Source organism: Lissotriton helveticus, chromosome 2_2 (genome assembly GCF_964261635.1).
Source record: "Lissotriton helveticus chromosome 2_2, aLisHel1.1, whole genome shotgun sequence".
Taxonomy (NCBI): Eukaryota; Metazoa; Chordata; class Amphibia; order Caudata; family Salamandridae; genus Lissotriton; species Lissotriton helveticus.
The window spans coordinates 519,354,804-519,369,747 of NC_136060.1; the positions used below are offsets into that span (position 1 = coordinate 519,354,804).

Consider the following 14,944-nt stretch of genomic DNA (forward strand, 5'->3'; position numbering starts at 1 on the left):
GAAATTTAAATGATTCCTTTCTGAGGCCGTACATAAATAAATCATATGTGGGAAAGAAGGGTGGTGGTTGGTGTGGTGTGCATGTATAATAGAGATTGTTTGGAATGAATACCGGGAACGCAGCAATTAATTTGAACCGGTGGTTTCCAGGGCTCAGTACGGGCACTTTATTCTCAGTGTCGGCGCTAATGACAGTTCACACATGGTGGCGCTGTCTGTTTAATTATAAGATGAGAGCAACAACAGTATTTAATAATTCAAAATACATTGAAAATGGCAATTGAGACTATTCCATGCCATTCGTATTGGGAGTCCTGGAATAGTTTGAATTGTTACACTTGTAACATTGCAATGTGTTGTAGTTGTACTGGTACTTTTATTGGCAGTGCAGGCTGCAGTGGCATCCAAAGAAGGGCCCTGACACTTACTTTTTTTTCAAATATAAATTACGCACTAGTTTCAATAACAATATAGAATTATGCAGAAAAGGAGGCATCTGTGTAAATTTAAGATGATACAGGGGAAGCAGCGAGGAGAGTGCTCTGATTGTGGAAAACAAGCAGCAAGGAGAGAGAGAGAGAGAGAGAGAAAGAGAGGGAGTGGGGGAGAGAGAAAGAGAGAGTGGGAAAGAAAGAAAGAGAGAGAGTGGGAGAGAGAGAGAGTGGGAGAAAGAGAGAGAGTGTGAGAGAGAGCCAGTGGGAGGGAGAAAGAGAGAGAGAGAGAGTGGGAGAGAGAGAGAGAGAAAGACAGAGTGGGAGAAAGAGAGTGAGAGAGGGAGAGTGGGAGAAAGAGAGAGTGGGAGAAAGAGAGAGAGTGAGAGAAAGAGAGACAGTGGGAGGGAGAAAGAGAGAGAGAGAGAGTGGGAGAAAGAGAAAGACAGAGAGTGGGAGAAAGAGAGGGAGAGTGGGTCAGAGAGAAAGAAAGAGAGAGGTTGGAAGGGAGAGAAAATGAGAGAGTGGGAGAGAGAGATCGAGGAAGAGAGAGTGAGAGAGAGAGAAAGAGAGAGAGTGGGAGAGAGAGAGTGGGAGAAAGAGAGAGAGTGAGAGAGAGAGAGAAAGAGAGAGGGTGGGAGGGAGAGAGCGAGGAAGAGAGAGTGAGAGAGAGAGAAAGAGAGAGAGTGGGAGAGAGAGAGTGGGAGAAAGAGAGAGAGTGAGAGAGAAAGAGAGAGGGTGGGAGGGAGAGAGCGAGGAAGAGAGAGTGAGAGAGAAAGAGAGAGAGTGGGAGAGAGAGGAAGAGTGAGAGAGATAGAGAAAGAGAGAGAAAGAATGAAAGTAAAATAGAAAGGAGAGAGGAGAGACGCAATGAGGGACAGGGAGAGACAAAGGGACAACGAATTTGCGTGAGATAGAGGTAGAAGAGAGAGAGACAGAGTGAGAGATAGAATAGAGAGACAGAGGAAGATGCTGTTGCTTCTTTGCGCCTGTCTATCACAAAGCATGGGGCCAGATCAGGCCTCAGGAATGGAGTGGCAGTTTTTGCAGTCTGGATGAAATAGCTACGCCTGCACCCTTTGATCGCTGGTGCACGGGAGTATCAGATCTGAGCTGAGACTTTACTCTGGAATATATTTGTTAATTTTGTCCCGGTTTTTAGATCCCGATCTTTACATTCAGATATAATTACAGCAATATTTCATGCACTTTGTCTCCGCACTTCAAGGATAGCAGTGGTGATTTGATGCATCTGATATTTGATGGCACTTTTTATTCAGATGGTTCCAGGAGACGACGTTGGTATTATCTGTGATTTCTTCTAATTTTGAACAGGGGTCGCATCGCACTAATCCCGGTCTCAGAGATGAGGAGAACCTCAGGTATCTGACCGGTGACAAGATCATTCATGAGTGAACTATCGGTTCTGAGACATAGAACAGAAGGAGAGCCAAGATAGCGCTGTTGGTCAGAGTGCACGGGTGCATTTGAACGGCGCTATGCGCAGGGCATGGCCGTGCCTGTGAAAGATGACAAACAAGCAGATCATAGATGGAATCAAAGCTGTACCGAGGTGGGGGCTAAAGGAAACCAAAAGAAGTGAACAGTTGCAAAGGGACAACAAATACAGTCAGATGAAGGGCAGGGCGACAAACAAGAAAGGAAACAAGACGGAGGGCATTGCTGTGGGGAGGGGGGGAGGAGAAATGCACACGGCGGGCAGGGGAGGGGGCGGAGCGGGGAGAGCGGCATGAGGGTGTGAAGCAGCCGGGGCCTTTGAAGTGAAGCTAAGCTTCACTTCAAAGGTGTGGGAGGAGTGTGGCTTTGGGAACAGATGGCGATTTGATGATGTGCACGCGCATTTTAGGTCAATGCGCTTGCGCATGGACCTAAAAGCGCACGGGCACAGCACCAAATCGCCACAGTTAGTTAACCACTTGGCTGCTAAGGGGTGTGCATGTAGGTCCATTGACTTTCCATTGAAATCAATGGAAACTCCATGACGAGTTACCCTTGTCATTAGCACTGAAGGGGTTAAACTTTGTTTAAAGCCCTATAGTCTCGCTTCTCTCAATGCGCATGCGCATTGATAGGTCACGAGACCTAAAAACACCCCTGACTTTTGCTAAATAACAGCACAACTGCAGGGAGGCCGAGAGTGGAGCACAGGTGCAAAAAATACAGTACTGTGCAAACTCTGCTTAGAAGACACCCTGAGATTGCCCCAAGCTTCGGGACCCAACCATGAAATTTGAACTCAGGAAGCAGCTACATTACAAATGATGGGATGGATCTTCGCAAAGTACCCCAAGAGCTGCTGCTCTCTGTAACTGAAAGTGTAATGATCTGAAAGAGTCAAGTGAACCCCTTGCTGAACAAAACATCTGCTGAGCCGACTGACATCAAGAACTTCAGACCTATCTCTCTTCTCCCCTTCCCAGCCAAAGTCAACAAAAAGGCCATCAATGGCCAACTCTTCGAGTTCATTCTGGACCTCACCCAATCCAGCTTCCGAAGCAAGCACAGCACTGAGACCGTCCTCCTAGCCGCCATAGGCAACGTCCGCACCCTCCTCGACCCAGGTGAAACTGCAGCCCTCAATCTCCTGGACATCTCAGCTCCATTTGATAACCTCTCACCGCACCTTATGCACAAGACTCCATGACGCCAGCATCCGTGACAAAGCCCTGGAATGGATCTGATCCTTAGTCACTGGCCGAACACAGAGAGTCAGACTACCACTGTTCCACTCTGAACCCACAGAGATCCGCTGCAGAGTGCCTAAAGGCTCCTCCCTGAGCCTCACTCTCTTTGCCATCTACATGACCCACTTGCAGCTATCATCAGGAACCACAGACTCAACATTATCTCTTACACCGACGACAAAGAGCCGATTCTCTCCCTCACCAACGAGCTCACAGTCGCCAAGAACAACTTCCAGGATGGGATGAAGGCAGTCACCACCTAAACGACGAACAGCCACCTCAAGCTCAACTCAGAGAAGAACGGAGACGTCATCATGTGATCCACCCCCTCCACCTGGGATGACTCCTGGTTTGGAACCCCCCACACCCACGGACCACGCACGAAACCTCAGCATCATTCTGGACTCCTCACTCACAATGAGCCGCCAAATCACCACCGTCTCATCATCCTGTTTCCACACACTACACCTGCTTCGAAAGATCTTCAAGTGGACCCCCACCGAGTCCAGAAAGATGGTCCCCACGCACTCATCAGCAGCAGAATCGACAACAGAAACACTCTCTAAGCTGTCATCACCCAGAAACTACTCACGAAACTGCAGAACATTCAGAACGCCTCAGCCAGAATTATCCTCAACATCCCCTGCCGCAGTCCCATCACCGGACACCTGAGAGACCTCCACTGGCTCCCAGCCAGCAAAAGAATCACCTTCAAGATCCTCACCCACGCCTACAAAGCCCTGCATGACGTGGGACCTGCATACCTTAACCACCGCCTCGCATTCCACTAACCCACCTCCGCTCAACTGGCCCTGGCTGCCATCCCACGTACCCACAAGGCCACGGCTTACCTCGCAGCAAAGACCTGGAACACCTTGCCCCTCCCCCTAAGGCAATCACTCTCACTGCCTTGATTCAGGAAGGACCCCAAGACCTGGCTCCTCGACTCAACCACACCCCCTTTGATGGACCAGAAGTCCTCAAACCCTGTTTGACTGATGGAAGTGAACGACTGTGTTGCGGATAAAAGGTTGCTGTGGTTGGATGCCAATGTCTATGCACATTCTTGAAAGGTTTCAAGAAAAACAGTCCTAAAACCCATTTTGTATCATGAATCCAAAGAGGCTCTCTGCAAAGCACACAACTTTACGACCTAAACTGAGAGTGATGGAACCAGTAGCTGCAAACCAGACACAGGATGTTGTGGCATTTTTAACGCTCAACCCTGCATGCTGTGAAGGCTACCGTGATTAACCTGGAATTTTAGGAAAGCCATGTCCTAAACGTCCAGCTTCGTTGGAAAGACGATAGAGAAGCAAACCCCCCTATCCCCAAACAAGCATTGAAAATGCAATAGGTCTCGCAATAGAAGAGTTTAAAATTTTTCGTTTTGCAAATGGATGAGTGGCGTTGCGTGGATGAGTGGCGTTGCGTGGGCGAGTGGGGTTGCGTGGGCGAGTGGGGTTGCGTGGGCGAGTGGGGTTGCGTGGGCGAGTGGGGTTGCGTGGGCGAGTGGCGTTGCGTGTGTGAGTGGCGTTGCGTGTGTGAGTGGCGTTGCGTGGGTGAGTGGCGTTGCGTGGGTGAGTGGCGTTGCGTGGGTGAGTGGCGTTGCGTGTGTGAGTGGCGTTGCGTGTTTGAGTGGCGTTGCGTGTGTGAGTGGCGTGGCGTTGCATGTGAGTGGCGTTGCGGGTGAGTGGCATTGCGTGGGTGAGTGGCGTTGCGTGGGTGAGTGGCGTTGCGTGGGTGAGTGGCGTTGCGTGGGTGAGTGGCGTTGCGTGGGTGAGTGGCGTTGCGTGTGTGAGTGGCGTTGCGTGTTTGAGTGGCGTTGCGTGTGTGAGTGGCGTGGCGTTGCGTGGGTGAGTGGCGTTGCGTGGGTGAGTGGCGTTGCGTGGGTGAGTGGCGTTGCGTGTGTGAGTGGCGTTGCGTGTGTGAGTGGCGTTGCGTGTGTGAGTGGCGTTGCGTGTGTGAGTGGCGTGGCGTTGCGTGTGAGTGGCGTGGCGTTGCGTGTGAGTGGCGTTGCGTGGGTGAGTGGCGTTGCGTGGGTGAGTGGCGTTGCGTGGGTGAGTGGCGTTGCGTTCGTGAGTGGCGTTGCGTTCGTGAGTGGCGTTGCGTGTTTGAGTGGCGTTGCGTGTTTGAGTGGCGTTGCGTGTGTGAGTGGTGTGGCGTTGCGTGGGTGAGTGGCGTTGCGTGGGTGAGTGGCGTTGCGTGGGTGAGTGGCGTTTTGAAAATGCAAAATTGTTGTTTATTTATTTTTGTTTGTGAAATAAAGTTAAATAAAAACAATTGTGCAGTTTCAAAACACAAGCTAACAAAAATGTCACTGCTAATAAATGTATCTGTTTATATTTGCATTAAGGGTGCAGTACTTCACAACTCTACAGGGACACCTAGTAACAGCCTGTGGTACTGCACCCTTTCCTTGAGACCTAACATGGAAATAGAATTACGCAGTGTCGTAAAAAGCAAAACAAAAAAACATTAGCATTGGCAATGGCAATAGCTCAAAGTTACACTAATGCAAGACCAATTGCATTACAAATACTTGTTACATTTTGGTTACCGATCCGTGTCGGATCAGTGACTAAAAATAGAAGAAAACATATGAAAGTGGTTTTATTTCATTTTTAAAGTGGATGGGTGATTCTGAGGGCGAACGTGATGGGGGGGGGTGGGGGGGGGGGGGGCGAGAGAACGAAGCAACAAAGGGGGGAGGTGGAGAGTAGGTGGAAGCAACAAGGTGATAAGTTGCACAAAGGGCGCCGGTGGTGGAAGCCGTGGATAGAGCACATGGACAAGCGCAAGAGAGAGGAATCAGGGTGAAGCCGGTGGGTGACAGAACAACAGAGAGTGCAGGAGGAAAGACTTACACAAGAACAAGCGTTTTTTGAGTGGTTTTGTAGCCTTTGCGGTGTGCCGCGTTTTAACTTTATATGCTTAAAGCTAAAGCGCGGGGTGCCGTCAATGCTATACAAATTAAAAAATAGAAAGTGAAGGCAGGCGCCCGCCATGTTGAAATTTCACTAATGCAGACCTATTTCAATGCAAATACTTGTTTAATTTTGGTTACCGATCTGTGTTGGATCAGTCACTACAAATACAAGCATAGGTGTCGCATTTGTGAAAGTTAAAGCTCTTGGTTTTGAAAATGCTGAAAAGCCGAAGAGGTATATGCTGTGGGTGGTCTCTGCAGCAGGACGTAAGTCAGAATTTAAAAGCCCAGGCAGTGGCCAATTGGAGGAGCAGGCCTTGAGGACAGCATGCATCGTAAAGGGCCGGTGAGCTGCTGACAATAGACGCATGGGTACCATAGTTAAAGTGTACCATAGTTAAAGTTAAAGCAAGGCAAGGTGCGCTGTTGAAAAGAATTACGAATATTTAAAAAGTGGATTTAGGTGAGCCGCGCAGCACAAAAGTAAGGTGTGCAGCTGAAATGTTAAATCTAAAGCATGTTGTGTCGCATTGAAAATAAAAACAAAATAGTTAAAGTTATAGTGCGACGTCCAGGCAAGTGCTTTTTGGTAAATATAAAGCGGCCACACAAGAGTTGCGGCCACCATATTTTAAGTTAGAGCGAGATGTCGCAGCATGCCCTTTTTGTAAATATAAAAAGCGTTTAATAATGTGCAATAGCCAAGGATGGGGAGCGGGCGTGTACAGTGAGAGCTTTTTGTAAATATGAAGCGGCCAATAAAGCGCGACGTCCAAGCAGCTGTACCCAAAGAAGAGGAGAAAGCTTAAAACGAAACAAGGAAAGCCGTAGGGGGGGGGGGGGGGGGGGAGGGGGGGGAGGGGGGGGAGGGGGGGTAGGGGGGAGAGGGGGTGGGTCGGGAATGCGAACGAGGGGAGAAGTGTGGCAGGCAGATGGCTGCGCGGAGGGAAGCCGGATGGGGGCGGGAGAGCCTGGTGGGGGGGGGGGGGGGGGGCGCAAAGAGGAGAAAAGAAATGCGACACGGCGGGCAGGGGAGGGGGCGGAGCGGGTAAAAAAAAAACAAGACGGAGGGAAAGGCAGATAAGGGGAGGGCATTGCTGTGGGGAGGGGGTGGAGGAGAAATGCAGACGGCGGGCAGGGGAGGGGGCGGAGCGGGGAGAGCGGCATGTGGGTGTGAAGAAGCCGGGGCCTTTGAAGTGAAGCTAAGCTTCACTTCAAAAGGTGTCGGAGGAATGCGGCTGAGGGAACAGACGGCGATTGCGGCTGAGGGAACTGATGTGCACGCGCTTTTAAGCTCAATGCACATGCGCATTGAGCTTAAAAGTCACGGGCACTGCAAGGAATCGCCACGATTCCTTGCTTGTTAGTTAAAGAGTGGTTAAGCCGCAATAGGCTCGCAAGCTCGATGCGCATGCGCATCGACAGGCGAGACCTAAAAAGGGTAAACAAACAGTACACGCACTGGGAGATGATTCTTGGGGAGTACAGGCAGAGGTGGAGAACAGGAGACTAAGGAGAGAGAAGACCGACCGGTCATTGTGGGGAGGGAAAGGTGAGTTCAGAGCATGAAGTAGAAAATCCAAGCGCTTCTGGTTTTATATTTCAGTGCTACAATAGGATATGTACATCAGTTGATATCTGTTGGCAACGACTAAAGGGTGCTGGAGCGCAGGCGTCCATTTGACATCAGTCCAACGGAATGCACCAAAAACAGAAAAAAAAACAATTGATGGTACTCAAAGGGTTACTAGGATGCAGCAGCGGAATCGGGATTGTCTGAGAGTCTTACATATCAGTACATCTTAAGGAAACCGAGCCATGGATATTGCCTAAGGATGTGAACAGAGATTAACCGAGTACAGGTTATTATTCTAGGCTTTTAAATTATATGAAGTTTCAACCTTTTGTACAAAAAGCATGCAACATTAAAAGTGCTCACTTCCTACATAAACAGTAATGATTGCAGATCTACATTCTTCCTCAGACTGATGGATATTACCTAAGAGCTCCTGCAGCATGTCAGCAAACTCCTCTGTAATGGGTTGGGCCTCCCCTGGGCAGACCAGCTCTTCAGTACCCGCTTCGGCCTCCTCTGGGCAGCCCAACTCTTCAGTCATTAGTTGGGGCTCCCCTAAGCAGACCAACTCTTCAGTTATTTGTTGAGTTTCCTCTCGGCAGACCAACTCTTCAGTACCTGGTTGTGTCTCCACCAAGCAAACCAACTCTTCAGTCATGGGTTGGCCCTCCTCCAAGGAGGCCAGCTCTTCAGTCATGGGTTGGCCCTCCTCCAAGGAGGCCAACTCTTCAGTCATGGGTTGGCCCTCCTCCAAGGAGGCCAACTCTTCAGTCATTGGTTGGGCCTCCTCCAAGGAGGCCAACTCTTCAGTCATTGGTTGGTCCTGCTCCAAGGAGACCAACTCTTCAGTCATTGGTTGGTCCTGCTCCAAGGAGACCAACTCTTCAGTCATTGGTTGGCCCTGCTCCAAGGAGACCAACTCTTCAGTCATTGGTTGGGCCTCCTCCAAGGAGGCCAACTCTTCAGTCATTGATTTGGTTTCCACTAGGCAAATCAAATTGTCAGTACCGGTTTGAGTCCCCTGCAAGCAGAGCAACTCTTCAGTTATAGGTTGAGAATCCTTCAAGCGGACAAACTCTTCAGTTATTTGTTGGGTGTCCTCCAGGCAGCTCAATTCCTCAGGCAGCGGTTGGCTTTCCATCTGCATTTCAGATTTTTCACTTAAAGGTTTGTTAACCGTGAGGGAAACTGGTCCTTCGTCCATTGGCTGGATTCCCTCTTGTTGACTTGAGGCTGTATTCAACTGGTGGCTCTCCATGTGAGAGTGTTCAACAGCCACTGGCTGGCAGTCCTTAATCTTGTAAGTCTCTTCACTCATAGTTTGATTGTCCATGTGGTGGTCTAAATTTACTTGTATTGCTTGGTTCTCCTGCAGCTCACCTGATTCTTCACTAACAGGCAGGTTCTCCTCCAACTGACCTAAACTTTCCATCACTGAATGCCTCTTTTCCAGTGGGAACAATTCCTCGTTAGCCGACTGTTCATCTTCCAACTGGCCGACAGTTTCCACCAGTGGTTGGTTCTCTTCAGGAGGGAATGCCTGTTTTGGATGGTTCTCCGCGGGTAGGCCTAATTCTTCAATCATGGGCAGCCTCTCCTCCAGCTGTACAGACTCTTCATTCTGTATCTGGGGCCCAGCTGAGTGGATCAATTCCTCCATCATTGGTTGCATTTCCTCCAGATGGAATAATTCTTTACTCTCAGACTGCTTTACTTCTGGCTGAATTACTTCTTCCGTCAAAGGTTCACCTTTCTCCAAATGAAATGATTTATCACTCACTGGTTGGTTCTCCTGCAGCCAAGTTGGGTTTTCCACCAGTATCTCGCTCTCCTCTAAGTGGAAAGATTTTTCACTAGGTGCCTGGTTCTCCTCTAGCTGACAAAATCTTTCACTTATTGGCTGGCTGACATCGAGGTGATTTGGTATTCCACTGATTGGTTGATTGTCCTGCATTTGGAATAATTCTTCACGTTTTACCTGTTTAACCCTCAGATTGCCACATTCATTCACTATTTGCTGCTTCCCCTCTGACTGGCACCACCGTTCACTCACTGGTTGGTGCTCTTCCACCATGCATGACTCCTCCACTCTTGGTTGGATCTCCTCTGACTGCCACAGTTCTTCACTCATTTCCAGGTCACCCTCCTCTTGGTTTAATTCTGTTTTCACTGGTTGTTTTTCCACTTGGTGGCTGAGGTCTTCTGTGATAGGCTCGCTCTGCTCTTGTTGGCACCAATCTACACTTACACTCTGGTCTCCTACCAGCTGGGTCGTCTCGTCTGCTATTGGCTGGCTCTGCCCTTGCTGGCACCACTCTTGACTTAATGGCTGGTGTCCCTCCAGCTGGCTCGTCTCTTCTACTCTAGGCCGGTTCTGCTCTTGCTGGCACCACTCTTCACTTACAAGCGGGTCACCCTCCAGCTGGCTCATCCCGTCTACCATTTGCTGGCTCTGCCCTTGCTGGCACCATTCTTCACTTACTGGCTGGTGTCCCTCCAGCTGGTTCGTCTCTTCTTCCATTGGCTGGCTCTGCTCTGGCTGGCACCACTCTTCACTTACTGGCTGGACACCCTCCAGAATGCTCGGATCTTCTACCATCGGCTGGTTCTGCTCTGGCTGGCACACCCCTTCACTTACTGCCTGGTGTCCCTCCAGTTGGCTTGCTTCTTCTACAATAGTTTGACTATGTTCTTGCTGACACCATTCTAAACTTACTGGCTGCTGATTTCCTACCGGCTGGCTCGGCTCTTCTACCCTAGGCTGGCTTTGTTCTTGCTGGTTTCTCTCCAGCTGGCTCAGATCTTCTTCCATCGGACGGTTCTGCTCTGGCTGGCACCATTCTTCACTTACAAGCGGGTCACCCTCCAGCTGGCTCAGATCTTCTTCCATCGGACGGTTCTGCTCTGGCTGGCACCACTCTTCACTTACTGGCTGGTGTCCCTCCAGCTGGCTCGTCTCTTCTACCAATGGCTGACTCTGCCCTTCCTGGCACCACTCTTCACTTGCTAACTGGACACCCTCCTGCTGGCTCGTCTCTTCTACCCGGGGCTGGTTCTGCTTTTGCTGGCACAATTCCTCTCTTAATGACAGGTCTCTTTCAAGATGGCTCGGATCTTCAGTGATAGGCTGACTCTGCCCTTGCTGGCACAACTCTTCACTTACTGGCTGGTGTCCCTCCAGCTGGCTTGGATATTCTTCTATTGGCTGGCTTTGTCCCTGCTGGCACCATGCTTCACTTACTGGTTGGTGTCCCTCCAGCTGGCTCATCTCTACTACCCTGGGCCGGTTCTGCTCTTCGCTTACTAGCTGGTCACCCTCCAGCTGACTCAGATCTTCTACCATCGGCTGGTTCTGCTCTGGCTGGCACCATTTTTCACTTACTGGCTGGTGTCCTTCCAGTTGGCTCGGATAGTCTACTTTCGGCTCCCTCTGCTCTTGCTGGCACAATTCTTCTCTTACTGACAGGTCTCTTTCAAGATGGCTTGGCTCTTCAGTCATAGGTTGGCTCTGCCCTTGCTGGCACAACTCTTCACTTACTGGCTGATCTCCTTCCAGCTGACTCAGGTCTTCTTCCATCGGCTGGCTCAGCTGTTTCTGACACGATTCTTCACTAACTGGCAGATCTACCTCCAGCTGGCTCAGATATTCTACTGTAGGCTTGCTCTGCTCTTGCGGACACCAGTCTTCCCTTAATGGCTGGTCTCTCGCCAGCTGGCTTGCGTCTTCTGTTATAGGTTGGCTCTGCCGTTGCTGGCACCAGTCTTCCCTTAATGGTTGGTCTCTCGCCAGCTGGCTTGAGTCTTCTGTTATAGGTTGGCTTAGCTCTTGCTGGCACAGGTCTTCTCTTACTGGTTGGTTTGCATCCAACTGGCTCTGCTCTTCTGTGACAGGCTGGTACTGCTCCATCTCGGAGCTTTCTTTAGTTATTGGCTGCTTTTCCTTTAAGTGGACTAAATCTTTGCTCGCTAAGTAGCTTGCCTCCACTGGTCCCATTTCTTCCATCACATGCTCATTTTCCTCCTCATCACACACTTCTTTGCTCTTGGGACACGTCTCCTCCAGATGATGCAATACTTCATGGGGTTGTTGGTTTCCCTGCTCTCCTGTGAGAGGGTGGTTTTCCTCTTGCTGACTCACTGCCTCACTCGCTGATGGCTTTCTGTCTACGTTGACTAAATCTTCGCTCACTGAGCGGCTCACCTCCATCAGACTCATTTCTTCATTCACAGATTGGTTCTCTCCCCTCTTGCCCAATTCGCCGCTCCTTGGACATGTCTCCTCTAAATGGTGCAATACTGGACCCTCTGGGTGTTTTTTCTCCACGTTTTCCAAACCTTCACTTATTGGTTGATTGCTACTCAGTTCGCTGGATTCTTGCATTGTGTGTTGCTTATCCTCCAACTGGCACCATGCAGCACTTGTTGATTTCTGTTTTTGTAGTGGGCAGAGTTCTTCAACCTGTGCACGGTTCGCTTCTGAATGGCTCCATGCTCCAGTGTCTGTACTGTGCTCCTTCAGCTGGCTCTGCTCCTCCATCCGTGATTTGCTCTCCGTGAGGCAGGGTTCAACTTCATGTACTGATGCTGGCTTATTAAGCTCCAGTTGATGCCAATGGACACTTACTGTTTGCTTATCCTCCATGTGAGATAAATCTTCCCGTTCTGTTTCGTTCACCTCTGGCTGGCTTGAGTCTTCAATCGCTTGCTCAGGTACCTTGGCCCATTCTTCACTCATTGACTGGTGTCCCTCAAGTTGTGAGGATTCTTCGATTGATGCTGGAGTCTGCTTTAACTGGCACCATATTTCACTCCCTGGCTGGCTCTGCTCCGGCTGACTTGATTCTTCGGTGATTGGTTGGCCCCCCTCTACCTGGCTCCATTCTCCATGTATTGGTTGGTTCTCCTCTGGTTGGCCTGATTCTTCTTTTGTAGTGCTGCTCGGTTCCATATGGCACCAATCTTCGCTCACTGCTGGTTTCTCCTCTAGCTGGGCCGTTTCTTCCATTCTCTCTTGATTTTCTTCCAGAAGACACAACTCTCTGCTAATTTCATGCTTTTCTGCATGTTGGATTAGATCTCGACTCACGGTTTGATTTCCATCAAGATGGCCTGATGCTTTCATCGTTGGTTGTTTGGTCTCTTGCATGTACGAGTCATCACGTATTGGTTGGATATCTTCTAGGTGGGCTGAGTCGCTACTCATTTCTTGATTCCCCTCAAGCTGGTCTGAGCCTTCCGCTGCCGGTTGATATTTTGCCAGCTGGAACAATTCTTCACTTGCTGACTGTTTCTCATTCAGCTGACTCAAATCTAAAATGATAGGTTGGTTTTCTTCCATATGTTGGGATTCTTCACTTTGATGGGTCCTCCCCAGTTGCTGTAGTACTTCATTCACTGCTTGATTCTCTGACAACTGGGTTAAATGTTCACTTATTGTTTGGACCCTTTCAAGCTGGACTAATTGGACTATTAGTTGTTGGTTTCCATGCAGCTGGCGCCATTCTTCCACTGCAGGTTGGTTGGCTTCCAGCGGGCTCAATTCTCTTATCATAAAGTCTTTATCCTCACGCTGGCACAATTCTTTACTCAATGGCTGGTTCCCATCTAACTGGCCAGATTCGGCCACTGTTGGTTGAGGACTGTCACGCTGGCTCAGGTCTCTTATCGCTTGTTGCTGTCGTGGAGGTGAGCGCACAGGTTCATTTAAGGGCGGGGTCTCATCTAGCTGGCCAGATTCGGCCACTGTTGGTTGAGGACTGTCACGCTGGCTCAGGTCTCTTATCGCTTGTTGCTTCCGTGGAGGTGAGCGCACAGGTTCATGTATTGGTGGGGTCTCATCTAGCTGCCTTAGTTCCTTATGCCTTTGCTGGTCCCCATCCAGCTCATTCCCATCGTCACGTAATCGTTTGAGCCTCTTCGGCCGGCAGGGGGCATTCCTTTTCGGCTGTTCCCGTTCCACTGGATAACATTCTTTATTTATTTGCTGATGCTGCTCCAGATGTCCCCGTTCGGCACTTCTTGACTTCGGCCTTCCCAGCGGACATGATTCCGGGCTTCCCTGCAGGAGTGGCGATTCTGCTCTTAGTGCTGTGTTCTGCTCGACCGGGCTTGACTCTTCGTCACTCATTGAATCATTCTCATCCAGGCCAGCAGATTCTCCACTCGAAATTTCTTGCATCTCCAGCTGCCTTAGGAGATTTGAAACTTGAGCACGCAATTGTTTTTCTCGTCTTACAGCGTGTTGAATGCTTTCAAGCAGTTTTTCTTGCCTTTCCAGTGACTTGTCAAGGGCCATCTTCAAGGTTTTAGGACTGCTGGCACAATAATAGCTGTGTTCCTGAAAGAAGGAAAGAGACGGGTTAATTACTGGCACCAAAAGAAGGATATTCGACAGGCAAACGTTTCCACCACAGGACAGACACGTCTACACCAGCTGACATGAACTCGGTGTCATCGACTTAACTCTAATGTTATGTACATTACTAGGGAATTACTCGTGTGTTTCGAGTCAATCAGAAACACGGTCATCCACCTTGAGGTTCTCTTTCAGGAAGCACCAAGAAGGTGAATACTTCCAAAGGCAGTTGAAAATGCCAATATCAATAAATATATAATATTTGTGTCCTCTGGTACCCACTATGAGCATCTACATGTTGTAGGAAGCAGTATTTACAATTTGGAAAAGGGATAACAGGATCAACTAACAAAAGTAAAACGGGTATAGAATCTTAGAAGTGAATTCCCATAAAGTGAACATGTTTACTGACAACAAGGTTTGGTTAAGCACTGATTTTAACAATTACATATCAGCCAAATCAATCGAATGTAATCCCAACACAGGCCCAGCAATTCCAAAATCAGAGGTACACACAATCAACAATAACAGGTCGTTGCCGATGATGTAATAATGATGATGTTATAAGGTTTATAAGTAGAAGGGCCACTGTTATCGCCCAGAAGAAGCAGGGTGAGAAGGAGAGGGCATACTCCGGCCTTAGTATTAGCCTATCCGGGACAAGTGCATGCTTAAACTCTGGACCACTGAAGGGCACAGACCATAGGCATAGCTGAAAACAGCATTTGTACAGCTCCGGAGTCCAAGGAAAAATAAGTATTTCAGCACATGATACCCAATATTTACCATTTCCTGTTTACAGTATTATGATTTGTGGATAAAGGTGAAGTACCTCCGGACTTGGAAATCTGTGTTTCTCTTTTTATACAGCTGCCCCTCCAAAAGTGACAGAATCTGTGTAGTGCTAGTGATTAATCGCTTCCCACGGTCAGTACGTTCGATGGACCT

At 49.3% G+C, this 14,944-nt stretch overlaps 1 protein-coding gene across 2 annotated transcripts in view; it reads right to left on the reverse strand.

Moving 5' to 3' along the window:
* The window catches only part of LOC144821612 (uncharacterized), a 133,853-nt gene that overhangs the window by 71,431 nt on the left and 47,478 nt on the right, over positions 1-14,944 (reverse strand). For both annotated transcript variants that reach the window (XM_078678846.1, XM_078678847.1), the window contains exon 4: positions 8,065-13,978. In XM_078678846.1, coding sequence (XP_078534972.1) covers positions 8,065-13,978 — 5,914 coding nt within the window. The remainder of the gene's footprint in view (positions 1-8,064; positions 13,979-14,944) is intronic.